Source organism: Zonotrichia leucophrys, chromosome 2, assembly GCF_028769735.1.
Source record: "Zonotrichia leucophrys gambelii isolate GWCS_2022_RI chromosome 2, RI_Zleu_2.0, whole genome shotgun sequence".
NCBI lineage: Eukaryota > Metazoa > Chordata > Aves > Passeriformes > Passerellidae > Zonotrichia > Zonotrichia leucophrys.
In genome coordinates, this window is record NC_088171.1 from 144,816,531 (window position 1) to 144,840,994 (window position 24,464).

General features: G+C 40.9%; 1 protein-coding gene across 2 annotated transcripts in view; it reads right to left on the reverse strand.

The window, feature by feature from the left end:
• Positions 1-24,464, reverse strand: part of KCNQ3 (potassium voltage-gated channel subfamily Q member 3) — a 196,229-nt gene that overhangs the window by 20,688 nt on the left and 151,077 nt on the right. The window contains exons 2-10 of one of the 2 annotated variants that reach the window (XM_064706705.1): positions 15,957-16,047; positions 14,086-14,212; positions 12,192-12,364; positions 10,029-10,184; positions 8,603-8,713; positions 7,575-7,670; positions 6,117-6,211; positions 4,821-4,847; positions 1,094-1,150 (exon numbers count right to left, since the gene is read on the reverse strand). In XM_064706705.1, the coding sequence (XP_064562775.1) occupies positions 1,094-1,150; positions 4,821-4,847; positions 6,117-6,211; positions 7,575-7,670; positions 8,603-8,713; positions 10,029-10,184; positions 12,192-12,364; positions 14,086-14,212; positions 15,957-16,047 (933 nt within the window). The remainder of the gene's footprint in view (positions 1-1,093; positions 1,151-4,820; positions 4,848-6,116; positions 6,212-7,574; positions 7,671-8,602; positions 8,714-10,028; positions 10,185-12,191; positions 12,365-14,085; positions 14,213-15,956; positions 16,048-24,464) is intronic. The other variant, XM_064706706.1, reaches the window with a different exon arrangement.

A 24,464-nucleotide genomic window follows, 5' to 3' on the forward strand; every position in this document is an offset into this window, starting at 1 on the left:
AAGGCCTTTGCTTAGCCCCTTCCCTCACCCACACTTTCTAAAGTGATTTGAGATGGATGAAAATAAATAATGCCACATAAATCTATGGGAAGAATAATCCAAATCCAATTCATTGTGAAACCAGGATGGATATTTTTCACCAACGGATGCAGCCACTGTAGGTAGAAATGGATGCTGACCCAATTTTTGCTTCAAAGTGAACATATCAGGTATCAAGCACTAGAAAGCAAATCAAACTGCTAAATCAAAGTCTCTTCACTATTGTGCATGGGCCAATCATCAAATGAAAAAATGGAGTGCTTTACTTGCTGCTCTCCAAAAGCTGAAGAGCTCCAGCTAGAAAAGCTGAGTTGCAGGTTGATGGTTTCATGTTCGTGGAATGAAGTTGGAATGAGAACAACCAGATAAAGTTGAATGACAGCAAGGTGTGGGATAGAGTGAAATACTTTGCAATTCAGTGAAAATATTATTTCTAATGATGTGTCTTCTGTATTCCTGAAGTGCCACAAGCTATGTCTATATCTCTTTGCAGGAAGGTAAAGTTCTTGCCCCAGGTCTTAGGTCACAGTTCAGCAAGATATTTAAGCATGTCACTAACATTATTCAGATGGCCAAAAGCATCCACTTGTTTTCCATTTGCTGAACCAGAACCTGCAAATACACATGCAAAGATGTTGTTCCACTGAACTCAAATTCAAAGTAACTTGCATGAATTGTGTTGGCACGGTTGGGACCCCATAAGGAACAGTGTTTAGCTCTTACAGTATATTTTTCTCACAGTAAATTTCAAAATTCTTTGCAGACTAAGCTAGTTTAATTTCCATTCAATAGAAACAGAGAAAAGCACCTGTTTCTAAGCAGATTCTTGGGAGAGCTAGGATAATATCCCATGTTTTCTGAACAGTAGAACAATTAACTATTTGTAAGGTCATGCAACTTTCTTTTTATGCTTAATAACTTTTCAGTCTTATTGTCCCTTACTTTTGATGGTGGTTAGGTGAATTACTGTAGTTAAAACAGAAAGTGCAGGCAGAGAATGGCATGCAAGAAATATGAAAAGAATAATGCTCAACTGTTACTTAAACATATATACCTAAGTTTTCTTGTGAGGCTTGATCCAAAGAATGACTCCCTACTAATCATGACATTACTGTAAAGTGAAGAAAAGTTATTAAGATGAGACATTAATGATTACTCATGAAAAGCTCTGTGAAAAAGAATGGGAGCCTTTCATTTGTAGTTAATGCAGTGTGCAGATCAGAGTGGCCTTTTCCTTCCTGTTTTGGGCAGATGTATTAGGATTAATAGCTTACAACAAAATTTTACACCTTGCAAAGTACGGTTTTATTTTCATTTTGTTGTCAGCATTGGCAATACAAAAATGTACCATATTTCATGAATTCTTTCATACTCATGTTATAGGAAGGACAGGTACTCATTATGACATTTAAAAAAAAATCAAATCAACTTTCCAAAGGCACAGAAATATTACTTATCTTATAGAGATAGGGAAACAGGGATAAATGACTTTTCTGCAATCACATAATAGATCTAGGAATGAATATGGTCTCCTGATATCAAGTTCTAAAGCTGGACAATGAGGATCAGGAGTAAGACCCTAGAAGAAACTTCAAAATTCTTCACTAAAGTGCCTGTACATGCAAGTTTAAACTCTGGTCAAAGTCAGTGGAACAGCTGTTAATAAGTGCACTGAAAAATCAGGCCCCAATATTAATTCCTGAAAGACAGACATAAAAAGTAGCTCAGAATAAAAATATGTCTGGCAAGCAAATGCCCATCCTAAACGTAGGTCAGGCTCCCAAATGTTTGTTGAACAATTCGCTGCATACCTGCAGAAATGAGCATTAGTATCTCTTCCTCATAAATCTCCCTTCTGGAGAGCTGAGCAGATGAAAAAGCTTTGTAATACAGGGAGAAAAGCAGTTGCTGTCTGAGATTTCATGGGGCTGTGAGGTTTAGGCATTGATTAAGGAAAAAAGAGCTGGTGGCACCTCTGGCATAAGGTCAGTAAACTCCTCATCAGTGAGCCACAGAGAGCACAGCTCAGCTCCTCCTGGGCTGGGGAACTACACATAGCGAATATGCAGTTCTTAAGAACAGCACCACAGCTACCACTTCCCTTCACTGTTTACAGGACAGAGTCAAGCTCCAGTCCAATGTCCTCTTCATCATATCTCACATCTTCACACCTTTATTTTAAACGGAGCTTCAGTAAAGCCTTAGATTGATGACAAAATTTACTTCATTTTCCACTGTGAAAAGCCCTTCCCTGCAGCCTTGCCTTGGGATCCAACTTCTGAAATGGATTTTCCACTCATTTGTGACCCCTATGTTCTTCACAAATGGTCTAAGAACAGGCTCCTGTATCTATCTGTGACTTGGTCATCATGCCAGCTCGTGCTTCTCTCCTGATCCAGGTGAGATCCTAGAAGGATGTGTCTTGGAGTTCAACTCTAGGACTGTGGAGTTCCTAAAGAGCTTTCACTCTATTCACTAAAAACTCTGCCACTTAAAGTGCTTCTGGTCCTCAAATTTTGACACAGCCAGGCCTCATTTTCAGTTTATTAAAAGCTTCTGTGAAAATTTTGGACCAATTCTCTTCTGTCCTTTGTCAACCGTGGATCAGATGATGCAATTGATTACTACAGCAGCATTACTATTTATTTACTTTCTCTTTAAGTACTAAACTGATGGAAGAACCTGGAGACTGAGGACACTTATTGGCTGTTCTCCCCATTAGGACCACATTCCCTTAGTGCTCATTTATTTCAGTACAGTCAAAGCACAAATTTCAGTGGAATACGAGGAATAGTTTCTATACCAAATCTCTGCAGAAGGAAGAAGATTTTTTTTTAAATTATCTTGTTTGTAAATAAGAGTTTTATAAGAGATGGGATGTGGTACTGTCAAAACAACCAGATTTTATGGCTCAATCACATTTCTACTGAAGTCAGTGGATGTTCCCACAAGTGCCATCATATGTCTGTTTACCTGGAGGGTTTCCAATCCCTTTAATTGAAAGCCTCATTCCATAAACACATTTCTGCTAGCAGGAAGGCTCCCATGCAGGTGTGCTGATGATTTTGCTGAGGGTTATTTTATATATAATAAAATAAAACCAAATTATATCCAGCTAGAATGAGGGGCCTTGGGATTATAGCTTTAAAGATTTTGAGCTGTGAGTCATTCTTTTCCATTTTTAATTCAGTGTGTTGACATCAAATGATTTCTACTGCCTGAAAGCTCCAGTAACTCAGAACTGCTGCAGGTGCAGCAGCTTCTCTAGTGGGGCTGTGATCAACAGTGAACTGCAACAGGCATTCTCTTACCTAATTTTAATCTGCTGCTGCATCTCAGCCAGAACATTTTGACTCAAGTTATGGAATTACATACTCAAAAGGATTTCAGCTCCTAAGTTGTCCCTACATATTAAAGACCAAAATTCAGCTGTTACCAAGACTGGAGATGGGTAAAATCTCCAAACATCTGCATTAATGCAACTGAGCTTGCTCATGACTGTTTAGCCTGGGGAGTGCCATGGTGTAAAGTACTTGAGGTCCATGGGGGTTCACAAACTGGGTACCTCCCACCCAGTCATCTTTGAGGAGGTGCAAGTGAGCTCATGATTTTGGTGGTAAGAGGAGGAAGACATCCTTTCCCAATAATCTGTCACTAGAGCACTTCCCTGTAGTGTAAGAAAACTTGAGATAGATTTTTCTTCTCTGCTAAATGAAGCTTGAATCCCAAAAGTTCCTAGAAGAACAGCAAGTGTAATTTTTTTTTTTGTCAACTTCCTATATTGAAGTTCTCATCTGTTACATGGAATATTTAAAAACAAAAATAAAAACATAACTTTTCATCAAGTCAGGGACTAGAACTCCAGACCTGACATCTGGCTCACATTTTTCAAATGTAGCTACAATTTTATTCCTTTTCTCAGTGCTCTAAATGGTGAAGCAAAATGAAGTAGCTTCAGCGCTGTGGAGCTATTTATCCTTTAATTGCTATTGAATTTCCTGTGGGTGACTCATTGATAGAGGTTTAACATTGAGTTACAATTATTGTATGTGAATTTGACTCTTCTACTTATCTGAAGAGGGTTATAAAGGTATCATTTCCATTTGAGACTTTGCAGGTTGGCTGACTGTGGCTGCTCTGCTGCTCTTCAGTGACTGGCCAGTGCTGGGGTTGAGGATTCCTTCATTCTCTTTGCTTGTGAATACCCTGGTGTGATGGGGAGCCTGGAAGCTTTCCTGTTTTATTCAGCATGGGTGACACCAGGCCCCCAAACCTAATCCACTTTTACAGTACTGCCAGAGAGACTGACTACCCTGCTGTTCCATCTTAGACACTCATCTCTGTATTTATTGTCAACAAATCTTTGCACATGGTGAAATGCCACTGGATCACACCACAACACTGCTCTGTGCAAGACTGTGGAGCAACAACAGCAACCAGAGTCTTAAATTCCCCCCAGAACAGCCTGGATGCTAAACCCTGGCTCTGCAGCATGGATTAGGAGAAATCTAGACCATGATTAGTCATAACAAACAATAAAGCTGTTTACAGACAATCAGCAAGCAACACTGCCTTTGTACAATTAGCATTTTAGCTGTGTTGTTAAACTAGGGAAAAAAGCAAGCAGTTAGGAAATGGACTTGTTAATAATTTTTAATGATTACCTGTGGTGTTAGTAGCATGATTTAGTTAACAGCTCATGAATCCACATAGAACTATTTAGCTTGCATCCTCCAACAGCTGTATTAAAACATATATGTATAATAATGACAGCTACATACCTGGCAGTACCATCCAATTGCTCTTTCCTTTTATAGAAGAGAGGATGCATTACAAGAAAGCAATGAGAGAAAAATCACATCATAAATTCATCATATTTTTAAAACAGAAATTGCTAATCTACTGCTAATACCTTATTCCTCTTTTGTTCTGTGACCATAATCGAGAGAAAAAGCAGAATAAAAGCTACATTTTCAATTAGATATAAAGCAAAAAAAGAAGTGATATAGATTTCTGAAACTAGTCTGTGCTGCCTAGACTGGCAATCCAGTCTTCAGTGAGAAGTGATCTCCCCTGCCCTCTCTCCCAGGATCTTATTGGCAAAACACCTATTAAATTTCAGATTGCATCTGGATCACAGAAGAACCTACACAAAATGAGCAAGCTTGAAGGCACAGTAATGAGTCCAGACTCCTTATGAATCTGAGAATTATTCTCTGAAAAACCCTGCAGTCAAGAAATCCTGAAGAAATTACTCTGTAATGGAAAATGTGAGAATAGAGAGGGAGTGAAAGAGATAAAGAAAAGGAAAGAAATGTTCTGAGTCTTAGTTAAACACTTTTGGTGCTAGGGTTTATTTGGTTTTTTGGTCTTCTTTGGTAGAGGTTTCCTTTTGGAAGCCCATGATTCTAAAAATATATTGTGCCTAAAACAAAGAAAGGGTGAGTATTTGTAATTTGCCCCAGGAGTCCGAAACATTTCAAGTCAGTCTTGAGCAACAGCTGGAGATTCAGTATCAGGGCAGTGAGCACAACTATGCATGGAGACCCCTCAGCTGAACCGTAGCTTAAGGGCACTTTTTTTTTTTCAGAATGAGGCACAACAGCAAGACCAGGAGGAACATTTAAGGCACTAACTTGGATATGTAATGCCTATTGTTATCAGCTGATAATCTGTAGCTAAAAGTTGTGGTTTTTCATAGGGCCATACAGGTTTTTTTAAAAAAAAAATTTTAAATGTTTTTCAAAAAATCTTTTAAAATGTTTATGAGAAATGTTAAGACCTAAATGTGAGAAAGATGCCTGTTGGATAGGCAATGAAAGTGAGGATCAATCTAACAGCCATAAAAAGATAAACATCCATTTTGTCTGAATGTCTTTATGTATGGAATACTTTCACTAACTCAGAAGTGGTGACTGAAATTAAACCACTACCTCAGAAAAGATTCCTCTTCTTCAGAGGAGTTTTCTGGAAAACATCTGTTGCCTACAAAAGCCTCACTGATATAAAGTCTGTGTTTCCTATACTGACTGATATTTCACAGAAAATGATGATGGAGAGGTGGACAATGCACTTACCTGAAAAATGGAAATGATACAATTGATTCATAAAACCTCCAGGTAGCAACTAAATCAATCCTGTTGGGGTTAGTAGCATAGTATCTCCAGGCAGCCTAAATTACAAGGGAGAGGAAATAATTAGTGTTAGGTGAAGTTATTTCCCATCTGACTGCAGCCAGACACTGTCAAAGAACATAACAATGCACCTGAGCCATTATCTGGAAATTAATTACTAATCAGCCATACCAAATGAGTGCCACTATACGGAAAAGCTTTTGACACTGAATTTTGATCTTGGAGGGCTGTTAAAGGAGACAGAACATGGAGGCAACCATTATCAGAACATGACATTACATTAGACTAAAATGGTTTCATTGTCCTATCTGGTATGTCTAAAAGAGCTTCAAGCACTGCTGGACTTGTCCAGTAATTCTGGAAGTACTTAAGACAGTTTGCCTCCTAATGTATCAGAAGAAATTTTGCTGAGCAGTTTTCTACTTCAGCACAGTTCAAATTAAAATTCTCCAAAAAAATTTCCCCAACCTAAAAACCACTAGCTGCTTAAGCTACCTGATCAGTGGAGATGCTTTAATTTAAAATTAAGTTCCATCAAATTCAATTCACAATTCATGCCTGCAGCCTCTCTGTTTGCTAAAGCATGTTTTTAATGAGAACAGCCATGGATTTTAATGCCATTCAGCCTATTTCTCCTGAGGACTGGTTCAATCCTGAGCACCAATGCTTCCATTTGTTAGCACAGAAACTTTCTCTGTCCCTCTGTAAAAATGCTGTCATTTACTTAACTATCAGGATGTGCTCCATACCTAGTAAGAATAAATAATTTCAAATTTGTCAGCATTCAGACAAATGATTTTAAGCTTAATATCCTGAATTCATAAAAAAGGCCATAACCGATGTCCAAGTGAGGTAAGGGCTCTCTTCCCATTGAATTTCTGGATCATCCAGTGACATAACAAAGGATACAGGGTGCACTTTAGTTTTTAAACCCCACATATACTATTTATGTTATTTGCCTTGATTGAAATTGTCACTGTCTATTGTGTTACTTCTATTGCTGTTTTCACATCAATAACAACATAACTGTTTGCACAGAAAAGCATTTTCTCAAGGGAACTGAAAAAAATCTGTATTTTGTAAAGAATGTGTTTTCAACAGCTTGTTTCCTGTGATTTTGTGGTAGTGCTGCAGAAGTCAGTTGGTTTACAGAAGCTAGCAGATGAGATCCTTTCTTTGCAAGATACCGTTCTTCTGAAAGATATTCTGGGAGTTGAGAGATTCCTCAAAATTGCTAAGGATTATCCAGCTCAGTGTGAAATACTGACAAACAAAAATTCTCACCTCCTGCAATGGGAAGTGAGAATTTGGGCAGGGAAGGAGGAGTGGAGGCCCTTGCTAACATGATGCAGCAGTCTTCATGCACAGCACTTTTTCAAGGAAGAGGAAAGGGCTGCAAACCTGAATGAGCTCAGCTGCTGGTTTTCTTCTTTTCTCAAAATGTTTTTGACGATGTTGCTCCTGGACCTTCAGTGCCAGCCCTGACCCCAGAATGCCCTGGAAGCATAGAGTTATGCAAGATTTTAGACATTTCTTACTCAGAACAAAAGGGATTAATGATGAGAGGCTGCAGGTCTGGGGGTGGAGATGGAGATGGCTACATGGGGTCTCTGTGCAGTTCCCATGCCTTTCTGCTGCTCCACTCATGGGACAGGAAGTTGCCATGATCCTCTCAAGGACCACAGGCCACACCAAATCATAAAGGTCCTCAAGAGGCTTCTTGAATGTCTACTGCTTTTCCAAGCTGGTGCTGTCCAGCTGTTGTGTTACTTTCCATTTCCACTGAAACTCTGCTTGCATGATACAAGGGCTGAGCTAGACTATGCTTTGGATCTGAGAGTGCAGGACTTGTCATCCTTTGTGAAATTCTTTCCAAGTCTGGATCTAGAGGAAAAATATCCTAAAATCTGGGACTGGAGCAGTTTCTGTTGCTATTCAGCCCAGCTCAGTCAGATTTTGTTTCATTTGTATCTGAGGACATTGCAGACTAAGGAAATAAAGGGCTAGATAAAATGGATCAAATTCTAATTATTAAAATGGTGGACCCCAAATCCTTTGAAAATATGTTTTGTGGAGGTTATGCTAGTAAATACCAGTAAATTACCACGTGTCAGTGTACAGTCTCATGAACTGCCTTGTGGTTTCCCAGATTCTTCATTTGCTGGTTTAATTTTGTCCTGTGCTAACTAGCACTGTCAGACAATGCCCACATAGTGATTTGAGGAGTATTGGGGTGACATATTATTCCCAATAGGCTCTGTGCAAAGTTGGGAAGAAACAAGTTCCATTTACTGATACAGACCCACTCAACAATCTGAAGTACTTCTTCAAAAGGGATTTGGTTCCACTGGTGATTTTATTAACTTTACCTTCTTTTTGCAAGTGCACAGCGCTGGGCTGTGTCTAACAGAGGAGGGGAAGGTACTTACTGCAGGAAGAGCAAAGAAGGACACTCCAATGAGAGAGAAGGTGGCTGCAATCAGCCGTCCCTCCCATGTTTTAGGGGTTTTGTCACCATAGCCGATTGTAGCAAGGGTGATCTGTGGGCACAAGAACCAGGGTTTAATGTGAGAAAAAACAGAGCCAACAGCTCTGTGTAAATGCCACCATGAAATCTGTGTAAAACTCACTGAGCCCTGAGGGTGCTCATGCACAGCTTGGTGAAATAGGATTTTGAGGATGGGTCAACCAATTTTTTGGTGTCATCATAATCCCAAGGCACTGCATGGAGAATGGCTTTGGTCTCAAAGCAGCTGCCTCTTTCAGATGCATTTGCTGCAAGTGAACTCCATATAAATCTCCTGCCCACCATCAGTACAAAGTTAGGAATGGGATTTGCCAGTTAACAGCTTGCAGACTCTTAACAACCTAGTCAGAACTAGCTCTACTTGAAGTCTTGGTGTTTTTAAAACAAAAATGTCTTTGTGAAAACATTCTCCTTTCTGGCGCAATTGTTAATTTCCAACTGTGTACATTTTCTCACCACTGAGACTCCATCTAAATGTCCTGGATATAAAAGGACATGGAAACATCCAGTTGTTTTAGGCAACATTTGGTATCTTTTGACTAATAATGGGGGAAGGGGAATATTTTATATTTATGAGTAAAGTACATTGAATAAAAAATATACTGCTGAATTTAAGTCACAGCATGACATAGACTTCCTTAACTTATCAATAACAAAGCAATATGAATTCTGGATTGGCAGGAATATCTGATTGAATGAGTGGTGCAAACCAATACTCCTCTCTTAATCAGAAGAGACAAAAACAGATGTATCAAAAGTCCCTCTTGTTCAGCATCATACCACCAATGGCACTCCCTGATCTTTGCGGAATGCACATAAGACATGAGAATTGTTATGTTAACCTTTCCAGAAATATTTTTCCACTGGTTCCATTAGAACCAAACCTCCCATGCATGTCTTCCTCAACTGCCCAGATGTTTGGGGCTCTTTGACAGCCCAACAGACCCACCCACTGGGCAGTTCTGGCTCTGCCATTTTCTGAGGAACACAGCTCTCACTGCAGGACACTGCTGGCATGAGAGCTCAGTCTCCCATAGTGCAGTTACACCTAAAGAGATGCTCCTCTAAAAGAGATTTCCCAGACCCCAGGAACACAGATTGATTTCTGAAGGACCACCTAAGGGCCTTTTTCTGAAAATCAACCTGAGAATCAACAGGGTTGTAGGTCCTGTCAATTGGTTGTAGAGGCACCCCTACTTTGGTAATGTTCCTGTGTAATGTGCCTTTCACCCAACATAGCCGCACTTGCACTGTAATCCCTAAAATTTTATCTCTTCTTGGATATAAAGTTTTTAAGAAGTGTATAAGGTAATTTTGGAGTCACTTACCAGCCCCCACCACAGTGCATCTGCATAGGTTTCAAACTCCTCTTTCATCTCCACCCCATTAGCATCTTTTTCAGGAACATCTTTTTCAACCAGATAAACAAGAAATGAGGATAAGATGAGTGTCAGGAACCCAATGTACCAAGCAGTGATGAGCTCCTGCAAAAGAAACAGATGAACAGAGAGGGGCTGAAAAGAGCCTTAATATCCACAGTGGCAGAGTAAACATCAGGAGGAGAGAGAAGCACAGAGGGTAACAGCAGAGCTGTCACTGCTGGCTGTGGTCACATCCACGACCAGCCCAGCTCATCACTTAGTGGCAAATAATGCAGAGATTTACAAGAATTGGCCCTTACACCGAACCTTCCTTAGTTAGGAGCAGCCTGGAGGAATCTGCAGCTGTGGCTCTGCGTTAAGCTGGGCTAAGGGCTGAGCTGCATCCATGGCACAGGGGGATGCAGGGCTGACCTTGCCTCTTTCCTTTCCTTCTGCCCCTGGGCCTGGTCAGTCTTGGCAAACAAACCAACAGCTCTGCCCTCTCCCTACCTCCAGAGAGCCAAGGCTGCAGGATGCATTTCCATCTCTTCAGCCATATCAGTGCTGATCCCATCATGAATGATGTTTTCATAATGAATTTATGCAATAAGAAAAGACCTTGAAAATATTCAGTATGCAAACAAACCCCAAACTTTCTGTTTTAGAGAGAATGATTAAAGTGGAGTGCCCCACAGAGGTAGGGCATGCAGCCACCCAAGTTAAAATCCCAGAATGCCAGAATATATGAAACAAAGGAGAAACATTTTTTAAGATCTTCAGAGGTCAAAAAAAAAAAATCAATATTCCAATTCATTTTTATCATTCATATTAGTCATTCATCCAATTCAATTCACTGTATTGAGACAAAAAAAATAGAAAAAAGTTGTAGCTGATAACTTTATAGTTGAGTCATGAAATAAGTGAAAAACTTTCTTAGCTAATTTGTGGTGTGCAGTCACAACAGGAAATTGCTAGCAAAACTGTTTCATCATGGTCTCCAGTAAATCAAAGTTCTCACAACACCCTCTAATGTCCCTCAGCCAGCGGAGGTCTAAAAGTGCATGGCGGAAAACCAAACAAGGAATACTTGAACAAAATCCCACATCATGAAGCCTTTAACAATTTATAAACAATGTTTTTGTTATACAGATTTCTTCCACGATCTGTTTCCTGAGAAACATTTTTGACATAAGTGTTTATCTGCCACCTGTCTTGTAGCAAGTTTATATGAGGAAGAAGCAGAAGTTCATAAGAAATGAAGCATGGTGGGCATCCCCATTAGTCTGTGCACAGAAGCAAAGTCTAAATATGCTATGCCAGTTGGCATTTTAGCTTTCAAAACCCCCTAAGATGTCAGGAATGTCGTTCATGGGTAAGAAAAAGCAGTATGTAGTGGAGTACATGTCATTTTTCCACATCTTGTGCAGATGAGAAATCTCATCTAGAGGATGAGATAGCAGATATTTTAAACAGAGATTTTAAGCAGATAGTTTTTGACTTGTAATAATGTTTTGTGAAAATGCAAGAACACAAATACCTGTCTGGTGCAAGATGGTGTGTCTGACTACAGCATCAAGTTATGCCAAGCTAAGATGACTTCAGGAATTTTTGCCTGTCTGGGTTTCCACTGTGTCCATCTCTGTATTGTCTGACCTAAGCTTCCAAAGAGAAATTTTACCAGTAGCTCCCTTGGAAACCACATTTCTGTGCACATTTCTCAGGCTACTCAGCCTCTTTCCATCCCTTCAGAGACCTACTCCATCTGTTGATCAGACAAGTCTGAGACACCACTACAAACATGTTGAAACTTCCCAGGCTTTTTTTGTCAAGAATTTCAGCATCCTTCACTACAAAAGGGATGTCCCTGCTTTCCATTCACAGTAAAGGCAAAATTCTTGTAACATATGGGAATGAACATGGTCTCATTTCCTGGCATCACTATTGAGCACAGAAGGTAAAAAACAAAGGGCAAAATGGTTCAGAGAATGGAAAAGGGAATAAAGCTGAAAGAACAAAACTGTATTTTGAACTGCTAAACATAACCCCAAGGCACTGCTGTACTTGTGCAACACCTCTCCTTTCAATTTTCCTCCCAAAGTCCCATCTGAGCCCTGCAAGCTCCTCACTCACTTTGCTGTGTGCACAAATGGCTGATCCCAAAAGTTTCCAGGTGCCGCCGCGCCGGTCCATGCGCAGCATCCGGAGGATCTGAAGGAAGCGGAGGCTTCTGAGAGATGTTGCCAGAACATTGCCCTGGTTCCCAACAGCAACCACTGGCACTGAAGCAATCAGCACAAAGATATCTGCAAGGCAAAAAGGACAAAGCCTGCCAACAAAAGTGGCCCCATCACCTGCTTCTTAATCCCATCTGGCTGTGCTGCAAATTTCCCTAGGCGAGTTTCAGAGCTGCCTGAAAATGCCTTCTCCTGCCAATTAATCAGATATCTGCAGCTGCCACACATCAGTATCAGGCACAGAACCCCCTGGAAAGCCTTGGGATCTATTTACAGATCAATGCACTGGACCTGAGACACTGAGCTCACTTAGGGATGCACGGAACAGTGTCCTAATGCTGACAGAAAATCAGCTGTAGCTTCATCTGTGCCACTGGAACACCACAGTGAACAGGTCAGCAGATGAGAAATTCAGGTTTGATGGTACCATTACCATTTTATTCTTCTGGCTGAGTTTTCCCACTAAAATCTTGCAATCAGTACTACTATTTTTTTGAAAATGCTCACAGGAGCAATTTGCTGATAACTAAAGAGGTTTGAAATGTGAAAAAATTATTTTTGTTTTCTTTCTTTTTTTTGTTTCCCCCTGCTTTTTGATCCTATATACACATACAAGAAGGAAGTGGTACCAAACAGCTTCAAACATGCTCTGGGCACTCAGTCTTTGATTGTTGTCTTTATATTCTATTTCCAGCCAAAAAAGTGAATTTCAGGTTTATTCACTTCCAATCATTCTCCAAACAAACTTGTACCAGTGGCAAATGAGAGATGATTTTAATAAATCCAGGATATCTTCTGGTTTTTACCCAGATATCAATGAAGATTCATATTCAGGAGTGAGATGACACTGTTACTGAGAAGGAATGAGACAGAATCAATCCCACTTGTTCACATCTGCTGCCTTCCCAAGCCTACTAAAATATAAGTATTTGTACAACAGTAGCACCCAAAGGAGCATCACTAAATTGAGGATAGCACACATGCACAAAGAAAATTTGTCACAATTTTGTCTACCATTTAGATCCATGAGATGAACAAAAGGAGAGGCTTGTATTCATGCAGCACCATGGCTCAGAATGTTATGTGCCGTACAAATAAAGAAAAAAACCCAGTGCTTGGCCTGAAGAGAGTTGAAACAAGTGAGGGTATCCTAAAATCAGTGAATGAATGGGGATGACCAGTGTTCAGGGCAGACTGAGCTCCTAAATGTTGGCTGGTTGGTTTGTGGATATAATGAGTAGTTGCAGGAGGGTATTCAAACATGAATAATGAGTAATTGTGTGGATAATTATAGGCAGTGCCTTCCAAGCTTGAAAGACAACATGGGTGAAATCACAAAGATACTTGTTTGTAAATACAGACAACAATACAATTGTAAACCAAAACACAAATATGAAAGGGAGCTGGGGAAGATGGTATAGAGTCAGGTTTGAAACTGAAGGCAGAGAGAGTCTTCCTGAGGATGAGCTTAAGAAAAGTGAAATGGGGCTCAGGACCAGAAAAACGTATTTGAAGAGTAGAAGGATTCATTTTTTTTTTTCTCATTTACTAGGTAGCCAAGTGTCTCTTAACTACAGGTTATTTCTGGGTACTTGAAATAATTGCTCCAAGCAGGACAGAAGTCTTGGCATAAAGGACAGGTCTGATTTTGGTGCTCTTTGCACTGCCAATCACCAGTTTTTTGATATCCCCCAAACTGGCTTAAAAGGAAAAGGGACCTTAATGAGGCAAAAAAAAATGAGGCAAAAAAAAAATGAGGCAAAAAAATGAGGTAGAGAGTAGGTGCCTACCCAGCATGCACAAAGGCTTCCTGGCAAATTTGAGTCTCCCCCTCCATCCTTTGTAGCGACAGCAACAGCCAGCAGCCCAGATTCTTAAGGCAAACTCTGCTCCAAAGATGAAAATGGCAAAAGTTTCCTGTATCGAGACACAAACAACATTGTTAGTCTCACAAGTTTTGCAGTAATTTTGAACACAAGGATACAGTTGAAGGAAACAGATGAGGTGCAAGTGTTAGGATATGTGTAAGAGAGAGGAAAAAAGTGGAGGAGAATCAAGATTGATGGCAGAGGCAAGGCAAAGAGGGGACACAGTTTTCCAGCCTGCTAAGTACCATGCAGGAAGGATTTGCCCCTGCTGTTGGGTAAAAGTGAAGTGCTCACCCTGGAAGGAGAATCACTTCACAGAAAGACTTCCTGCTCCACACAAAATGAGCAGATGTAAGTGAGGGGTGACTGCAGAGTCTCCAGGGCACTCTGTGCCCACCCCCAGGGTCAGCCACCAGCAGCTTGTTCATGCAGCCACATCTGTCCAGACAGGGCAGGACACAGGATACTCACATGGTCATAACTTTAAAGCAGTGATAAAGACATATGTAAGACACATTTAAGGCATATGTTGTTCCCTTAAATTCCTGGTGGATGAAAGAATGGGATTTTCCACCTTGCTCCAGACCCTTTCTAAGCATGGGAAGGGAATGGGGAGCAAGGAGCTTCTCTGAGGTGCTCAGCAGGGTGGGGTGCCAAGGGCAGCCTGGGGCACAGGGTTACTTTTCCTCTCTGTGAATTGCTGGCAAGAAGGAAAAGGGGACTCTTCCTAATGCTTATTGCCCACAGCTTCTAAAAGCTGCTGAGAGCCACATAAAAACAAGCACAGGAGAAGGAAAGATAACCTCAGGCTTTTTCAAATGTGAAAGATGGGCCTAAGCAGGGTAACAGAGACCAAAAGCAAGTTTCCCATTCCCTGAGGGATGAAGGTGTTTTCATACAGGCACTTTTTGAGAAAGAACATGCAAGAGGAATTCACCTTTCATTCCTTTTGGCATTTAGCTCTTGCTTGAATCTATATGTCTCTGGAGGTACAAGGGGAAATGGAAATTGAGATCCTGGAACTAATTTTAGTGTGCAGTTTCCCTAGGGATACTTTAAACAAGGCCAGGTTAAGTGAGACATTGTGCCCTGTATTTTATGATAGCTATGGGAGCAAAGAAATTTCATTTTTAGGGTCATTTTCATAAAATGTTGAATTTGCAATTTTATATTTAGGGAGGGATTTTCTATTTTTTAATTCTTCTGCTAAATGGGAAGCCTTTCTGAAATAAAGTCTTGAGCATGAACTTCAGCATTTATAGAACAAGCAATCTGGAATGTGTTTGCTGTGAATATATTTTCTCTCAAAGGCACTGCCTGCAGCAATTTCAGTTATGCTGCTACTGGACAAAAACATGAATCCAACTCTGATGACCTCCCTTGAAAGAAATACTAGGATTAATAGAATACTATAGAATGAATCAAAAGTGTTGAAAGATTCCTCCAAAAAATATTTTTCAAGTGTGCTTAGGTCTGGCACGGTCAATAGGAAATTTCCTGATAATCTGATAGAAGGACTGTCAGACAAATGCTGAAAAGCCATTATTTAAAAGCCTCAGGCTAGGGTCTTTGCTCTCATTTTCTTTTTGCTCAGGAACCTCACTTACTTTTCACTCAGTTGGTGTCGGCAATGGACTGGGAGTTCTCCAATATGTAAGAACACAGTCACCGCTCCAGGAGCAGGAGCAGAAGCCTCACTGCATGCACAGCTGGGAACAAGTTTCCATCCCTGCTGATGGGGTGATTTCATCCAGGGCTTTACCAGGGTGATGCAGCAGTCACAGTTCACTTACCAGCAAGAGGAGCCAGTCTCCAGAAACTGTTTCATACTCCTTGAACGTTGTCAGGACTGCTAAGATCAAACACCCCAAGACAATCAGAAACCTGAAATGAAATAAAAAGCACGGCATTTTTAATCCTCTCTGTATTTGCACTGGAGATATTGCCTATAAAATCATGAGTAGAGATCTCCATGGGATGGCTGTTTCCTGTTGGTGTGATGAAGATCAGAAGTTTTCAACCAGGTTGGAGCAGGGGGAACTGGCAGTCATGGCAAGATCAGAGTCAGAATGTTCCTGGGACAGACATGCTTTAATCAACCCACATTCTTCAGGAATGAGATGGCTGACAGTGCATTTTGATAAGGGGTTGTATGATATGCAGAGGATTGTGTTGCTCAGGAGGTCCATTCCAAGCTGTGTGCTGCCCAGAATGGCACTGCAGTTACTGCCAATGGATCTCCCTGGGATATCCTGAGGCCTGGGAAAGAGTAAATGCTTCACTACAAGGCAGCACTGGGACAAATCCTCCCTTGAAAACTGCATTTCATTTCTTTTTCTTTTTTCTTCTCTTTTTTGCACTCATTTCTATGCGGATGAAAAGACAAAAATGTTTGAAAGAGTAACAAGAGAGGATAAATTTCTGCTCTCCAGTAAACAAAGTATATGATAAATCATTGCCCCTGTGTTATTTTCTGCCTGTGAGCCTTCAGAGCACAGAGATTTGACTAAAAATTTAACTCCCACTGCTGGCAAATCCAATTCAGTCTAATTGATCTGCTTTGCAAAATTATTCCCAGGTTCAAGCTATTCAAAATCTTTTATAGAAGTGAAGCAAAGGGGCAAACTCATATTCTGGTACTTCATGTACCCAAATCATGGGCATTTTAATGTGTTTCCAAAACTTGATCCACAGGAACAGAGGGACAGGTGGCCATTGAAATATTTTGAGTTTAATGAATAAATTAGAAAGATGTCTTTGTAAAAGCTCTGGATGCCCTGCTTTCATAACTAGGGTACATCAAAGAAATGATAGGCATTAGGTACTGAAATCACCCAGGGAAAAAAGCTTGTGAAGAATCAAGCCGTGATTATGTGTACTACCTGCTTTGAATTTCAATCTGGTTCCTGTAGTGTGATTTCATCTCTTGCTGAGAAAAATTCCACTTTGTTTCACTGGGTGAAATGAGCAGAGACAGAGCCTGCAGAGGAGGCAGTGACAAGGGACTCAGCTCAGCTCAGCAACATGAAAACCTTGGGTTTTCATTTCCTTCATGTCTGAGAAAACCTAGGGCTATAGAGGGGTATTCTGAGAATGTGCAAATTATTTGCAGCTGGTGTGAAAGGACAGAGGTGAGCTCCAGATAGCTCCTGATGGTTTTTGGGGGGAATTTCCTCCAAGCAGAATCGACTAGCACCCTACATACAGGGAAAAGACAATAGTAAAACACTTCATAGCAAACCGTGAAGGATTACTTTGCAATGGCTTCTCTGAAATTCACTGTTCTTATGCCAGGAAAATTTCAGATCAGCCATTTTGAGCAAGGTTAGAACAGAGATAAATGTGTTTGCTCATGCTAAATAATTTTGGATTTCTTTGGCAAGTTTCACCTTTTCCCACTCCTCAGCCCTGCTCTAGAGCATGGGTTATGTAGTTGGTAGGAAACAGACCAAAATATGTCTTTTGCATCTACCTATAACCACACTACTGCTTCTCAAGACATTTGGCAGTTCATGTAGCAATTTTGTGGTGCTCCTTCCATGCCCTTGAGTTTTGTCACACAATATCTTGTTGTCCCCTCCATGCAGTTATAAAACCAGTGGCTCCTTGGCTTCCCAAGACCCATGATCCAGCTGTCCAGAACCTCCAAGTGAAAACTAAACAAAGGCAACATGATCTCTTTGATTAACTATAAGCCACCTATACTCTGCCACACTACAGCCTTTAGAGTGGTAGCATCACCAACACCCCATTTAAAGCCTTGAGCAGCTGCTGCTTGGTACTTTCCACTACAGCCACTTCTTTATACCATGTGAAAATTCGGTCACCCATCAGCTCAGAAGTATAATTTTAGTGATATAATGAAAGGTGAAACACACTGAGAGCAGTCCAAGGAAATTACATCATTGCATTACATCATAGGTACTTAAACTGAAGGCATGAAATTACAATGTCATTTAAAAAAAACACCGCTGTCAATTAAAGATGATGTACAGAGTTTTGTCCAAAAGGAAGACAGGTTAGTAGTGAAATCATCTTTTTTGCATAAAAATGCCTGTGATTTTACCACTAGAGGGTACCGGTGCTCCACAGAGCGAGGGGCTGCAGCTCCCTCGTTTTGGAACAGGCTCAGAGCAGTTCGAAGATGCTCAGGTGGTTACAGCCATGTATTTGATAGAAGGAAAGGGGTCTTACAATGGTCAAAGAGTTTGGACAATAAAAATCCCAGATGCTGACACCAAGGGACAGTGCTGTTGGGGGTGCTGCCTGTTCAGTTCCTCTGTTTGGCACCAAGCACACGGCAAGTCCCAGCTCCAGTGAGAGCCCACCCGTGAGGACAAGAGGCCATGCAGGACAAAACACCCACTAAAAGTAGGGTGAGAGGATCACAAGAAGACCACAAGTCGTTGTGAGTAATCTTGAGGGCAAATCTGAGAAGAGATTGTGGCCTGAACCCCCCATTTCAAGAAGGGCATGAAGCCCCTCAGAGGTGCCATTGCTGAGGCGGAGCTGCTCTGCTCTCCCAAACCCACGGAGCCCTCAGAGCCTCACCCCGGGCTCCTTCCTGCAGGACTTGGGGTAAGAAGGGATGAAAAGCCCACGGGAGTGCCCATAACCCATCTTGGAAGGGTCTGCTTTCCTCCTGCTGCACCACTGCTGAAGGGTAAACACCAACTGCAAACACCCACAAGTTAATCAGCTCACATCTCAGCAGTCCTCCTCAGCCTCTGCAATAATTATCACTGCAACTCAGAGCATGCCATCAACTTTAATCTGCACTGATGCTGTGCAGTTCAGCCTCTTCTGGTCTGGATCTTGATGGTTTTGAAGCCTGCAAGTCTTCCTGTGTCCTCTTTCTATGGAAGATGTCACTCAGATTCCACCCTTCTTTCATCAGTCCCCCTTGCTCAGCAATGATAAAAAGGTTCATCTTTCCCTTGCTGCTACTGCCCCTATTTTGGGCACACCTATGCCCATGTGGTGGCCATGCAAACATAAAGAGAATTGGCAACAGGACAATGCCTGAGTCTGCACTGCCTAATTTTATTTTGTAGAAGCAGCAGTGTGGGCTGAGCGGTTGAGTCTGGCTCTAAAATTGTAACAGGACAATCACAGGGTAAGAAACTGCTGAAATCACAGAGGATGAGCAGGAGGAAGACTGCCACTGACCTGGGGAATCAAGGGACAGAAGGGGAGAAAATGTGAGATTTACTCACAGTTATAATGATTCATGGGATATAGAGCACTAAGGGTTGGAAGAAAGAAATAGGGTGAAAAATCAAGGTTTAAAATGAAAACTCAATCCTATAAAGTCAAAGCTTCCTATTAGACTGTGTTTCAGCAGGTGGCAGTCCAGACTTCAAGAATGTATATCACCTATGCCAAATGAGGATCTGACTGTGCTCTTCAGCTTTTTTGGAATCATCTTTGCCATTATTTTACATAATTTTTCACAGCATATTATATGGGTCCTATTTGCAGCATTATGCCATAAAAATCTCTTTAATTTGCTGTATGCATAATTTCCAGACCACCAAATGGCAGTGCTTTTTTGTTACTGTCACAAATAACATATTATTCAGGTCAATATATTTTCTTAGTTTTAGAAATTACATATTTAATAGTCCTATTTTCTAACTGATCTGCACTATTTTGTTGTGTTAAAAAGAGTATTAAAAAAAATTCTTTCCCAGAAAAGAAGAAGTAATTTACAACTATGCATGATCATGAATCTAATGTTTCTTGCATGAACATCACAGAACTGTTTTGTTTGGTAATTTTTTACTTATTTTGCTATTCCCCATTCTTTCAGTTTTTCATCTATATCTGTTTTCATTTGAAAGCCAATAGAACACAGATCTAGCTGAGAACCTTTATGTGTTTTATATCTACATCTGCTCATCACATTTCTGTTCACCATCCCTTCCTTCAAAATCGTAGAAGCAGATCCTGTAGTAATTTGTCTGTGATCTATTCCAAAACAGCTTCCCTATGAAGTTGTTTTGAGCACTGGATCTGCCATAGGCAGGCCAAACTACATTTGTATTTGGTATAATTTTGACAAATTTTTGTTCTGTGGGACAAAATGTTAAGCCTCAGTGAGGTTTAGTTAATAGAGAAGAATGTGTGTTTCCAGTGTACAGCTCAGGTTGATTTAAACCAAATAGCTCAAGCTGGTCAGGAGCACCTGGAGAAGATATTTCTTTTCTTTATCTGTAAGGACAGGCTGGTGATGAGCTCCTGTGGAGAGATTTACTGAGCAAACCAGCTGAATGCCACCCCATATGTTTACCCCTGGTTTGGATATAATTATAAACACCACCTCTTCATACTGTTTATGTATTTTTGCTACAGAAATTAGCCAGTCAGCCACAGCATTTCTGGTTTGTCTGAAATCCCTTGCTGCAAATTTAGGTATCACATCTACATGTGGTCAGGGATCCTGGTTACAAAATTATAATCCAGGCTTTGGGTAAGAAAGCCTCCAGCCTCTAACTGAACAGTTACTAGTAAGAAATCACCCCAGTCCAACAGTTCAGCACAGATTTCTTTTTGCTCTCTCATCTTCAATACCACTTCTTGCAAGACATTGGGACTCTTCTGTCTCCAAATATTCTTAAGAATCTTAGATTTTTCGGCTTTGCTTCATTTGGTATTTTATTTTCTTCCCTTAAAGCTTGTGCACTGGTTTCATTATGCTCTGCCACCTGGTAAATGCTAATGGAATTCTCTAAGACTGTGATATGTAAGGAAAATTTGACAGTGTTCTGCTAAATTTTTGGTTTAGGGTATCCAAAGCAATATGGTTCTAAACCATGATTCCCACACAGTTTCCCAAATTTCATATTGGAAAAACCTTATTTTCTTCAGCTATTGGCTTTTACCCATAAGGATTAAAAATGCATCTTTTCTCACATTTCTTTCAGTTGCTCTATATTCCTACCCACCATCTTTTTCTCTTCTTCAGAACTTCATTTTTCACAGAACATCTGCAGTATCTTGCACTGATCGCTTTATGGTTGCTAATGAGAAACTTGAGTCAGGGTTTTTAACACTAAAAAAAATGACATTACCAAATATTTGAGAACAGCTCTTCAGAGAGAAGGGAATGCATGCCTGATTTCCACAGACTCTGGAATACTCACTGTTTAATATTTAAATTCTTGAATCTCTGCACTTCCAAGCAATAGGCCGGAGATCAGTACTGAGATAAGGGCGACAGGAAAAATCCAAACATTTTGTGAGGCTACAAAAGGGCTGGGGATGCCTGGAAAAGCACTAAGAAACTTAGTGGAAGTCCTGGAAGTGAAGAGAAAAAGCAGTAAGTCCTGCAGAAGGGATGTTCTAAGGCTCCTCTTTCCTTGCATCCACAGATTTCCCTGAGTGCACACCCACAGCTCCATGTAGAAATCCCTGTCCCAGTGCCATTGTACAGCAAGGACAGGGCAGAAATGCCATGCTCAGTAAGCTGGATTGCACTCTTGCTCTGCTGTGATAGCAGAGGCAGAAAAAAGCCCTTCACATGTTGCTGAGGGAAACTCTAGGAAGTAAGGAAAGATCCCCAAAAGACCCCTGGTCTAACTGGCATACAAGCTGGCAGGTGCTGAGGTGGTAGCCCAGAATGACACTTGTCCATTGGTGACAAAGTGACAGACATTGTCCCTGGCACAGCAGGAAGCTAAGGCAGAAAAGCCCAAACCCTTATTCATGCCAGGTTTTTGATGACTTGAACTCTGGCAGGAATGCCTCTGAATGGGCTTCACTGCTGTGTCCATGAGTCTGGAAAGCTTTTAAAATCAAGACCTGGGAGGGGAAAGCTGTGCTTCACAGCAGGGCATTTAGGGTACAAAAGAACAGCTTTTATATCAGATGGTTCCTCTTTCCTCTCCTCCATGTACTACCCAAACCAGGTTAAAGCTCCCTTGTCTTGCTTTTTTTCAGGCCCAGTCCTAAAAACTTGTTTCTTCTGAGCCCTGTTCACCATCATTGCCATCTTTCTCAAGGAGTCTGGCATGACATTTTGTGTCAGCAGTGTCAGATAGCACAGATACCATCAATCTGCATTTTCTGTAAGAAGAATGGCCTGACACATTTCCCAGGTTTGCTGGTATGAGCCTGCAAAACAGCCCAGAGCACTACATTTCCCTGCCTGTTTTTCCTCAGCTTAGATGACAAGAGTTATATACCAAGATCCTATTTCCCTATGGAAAAAGTGTCAAAAGTGCTCCAAAATTCCTGGCACATGAGAGACCAAGGCATCTTCTCACATGAGTGGGGGACAGATGGCAGAAGCAAAGGAGAGGCAATGACAGCATTAGCTACCAAGGGGTTGCATGTGTCCTATCCCCTGCAGCTTGAATAAGGATGCAAAAGCTTCTGACTTGCAACTAAATACCCTGAATTGCTTAATTAGTGGTTTTAATTTCTATTTTTATATCAAGTGAAGGATATCAGACTGAACTATTGTTGGGGGCTTTTATCTGCCATGCCCAGAATGCCTATCCATGGGCTTATCTCTGGCTGGCAGCAAGCTGCTAATTGAGTTGAGACACACAGACTAGGAACAAGGTGATCCATCAGCGCAGCAGAGCAGGGACAGCACAGAGCCAAACCATATCACCCAGCAGCCCCAGCTGCAAAAACCACAAATCAAATGAGTTCTGAGAGGGCATTCTCCAAAAGATATTAAAAAATTGGTTTGGGGCCATTTGAAGGTAAACCTTAAGATTCCAACATTAGTTTCTGCTGAATTTTGCAAAATAAAAGTGCTGGACCTTTGAAGGCCAACCTGTAATTGAGTAGTTAAGCACCCAGACTACAGCAATCTCTGTAAAGAAGTGAATTTAGATGATAGAAAGAGCCTAAAGTTAGACTAACAATCATCTATATCAATGCTTAAACATCTGGAGAAAAATTTCTAGGAAGGTACCTTTTCAAATGTCACCCTAGACTGCTGTGTCCAGAGGGATTAAAGATCTAGGAGTTTACTTCCAAACATGACAAAATCTCAGGGGTACACAAGATTTAGGATGTCTCACTGATCTCCCCCACAAACCCTTCATTGTTTCTTTAGAAAAGAGAAAAATAGATTATACCCTCTGAATAAAGTTTTAAAAATCTCAAAAAAATGCAAATGAAAGTAACTTCTGAACACACACTTGTGATGTCTGCCTTGATTGAACACATTGTTATGATATTTTCTACCTTCCCATTTGAAATCAATGAAGATCAGTAGACTGTGGCAGACAGAGAAAACAAACAGAAAAACCCAAAGAGCCCACCCACCCTTTCTTCCACCTGACCAAACTGCCTTTTCTTGCAGGTACACGCACCAAATATATTAGGTCATCCAAAGCTGGAACAGCTGAAAGTGAATTTCTAATATGGAAGCAGCAGTGTCCAGAAAAAGCCTCTGTAGTCTCCAATACAGAGTTACTATGTAGGAAACTGATAATAATAATTTGGTGGTCAGACAAATTCTTACAATTAACTGAAAAGAGAATCTTTGCTCTTCATGCAAGACTTCGACCCATTTGGGAGTACTGATAGTTGGGTTTTTTCTACTTTTGACCATACATTGCAAACCCCATACTTTCAAAAATGCCAATGATTCTAACCCAATGTAGCACTTCAGCCACGTGGGACTGCCAATTGAAAAAAATATATATTTCAGCTGGGACTGTATCTTTGCCTGTGCCTTCTCAAACTCATGACACAGTCATCCTTATGTGAGAACACTTTCTGCAAGGATCTCAGCTCTCACTTGGAGTGGGACATTCAGAAGAAAAGCTGCATGGTGCCAATCCCAGTAGACTTTTTAGCCTGGACAAAGATTTGCAGCTGTGTGAGGAAGAGGTGCATGGCTGCACATGACCTGCACCCCACAACAACTCTGCCAGTGCACTCCAGGTCCAGGTACAGCTCAGTGGGTTTTCCATTATGGGCAATGAATGCAGCTCCTGTGGAGCCAGACATATGGTTTAGTTCTCTCAGATTAGGTAGGATCTCTGAATTTTCAGACATTTACTCCACAGTGAGCTCTATCATTTTGCACCTGAGGTGTTCACAGTTGGGCTTGTGACACAGGGCACTTGACTCAGGGCTTTTCCAGCTAAAATCATGAAGTATTGCGGCTAGAATGGAAGATAGATCTTTTCCACATAGTGTTTAATCACTGCCTGACCTAGACAAAATCAGACAAAGGTCTCAGATCTTTACTTTGAACCTTCCAGTTGTTGGGTTTTTTAAATACAGGAAGATTTTCTGAATTTTTTCTATAAGTGAAGAGTTCAGAGTCATTA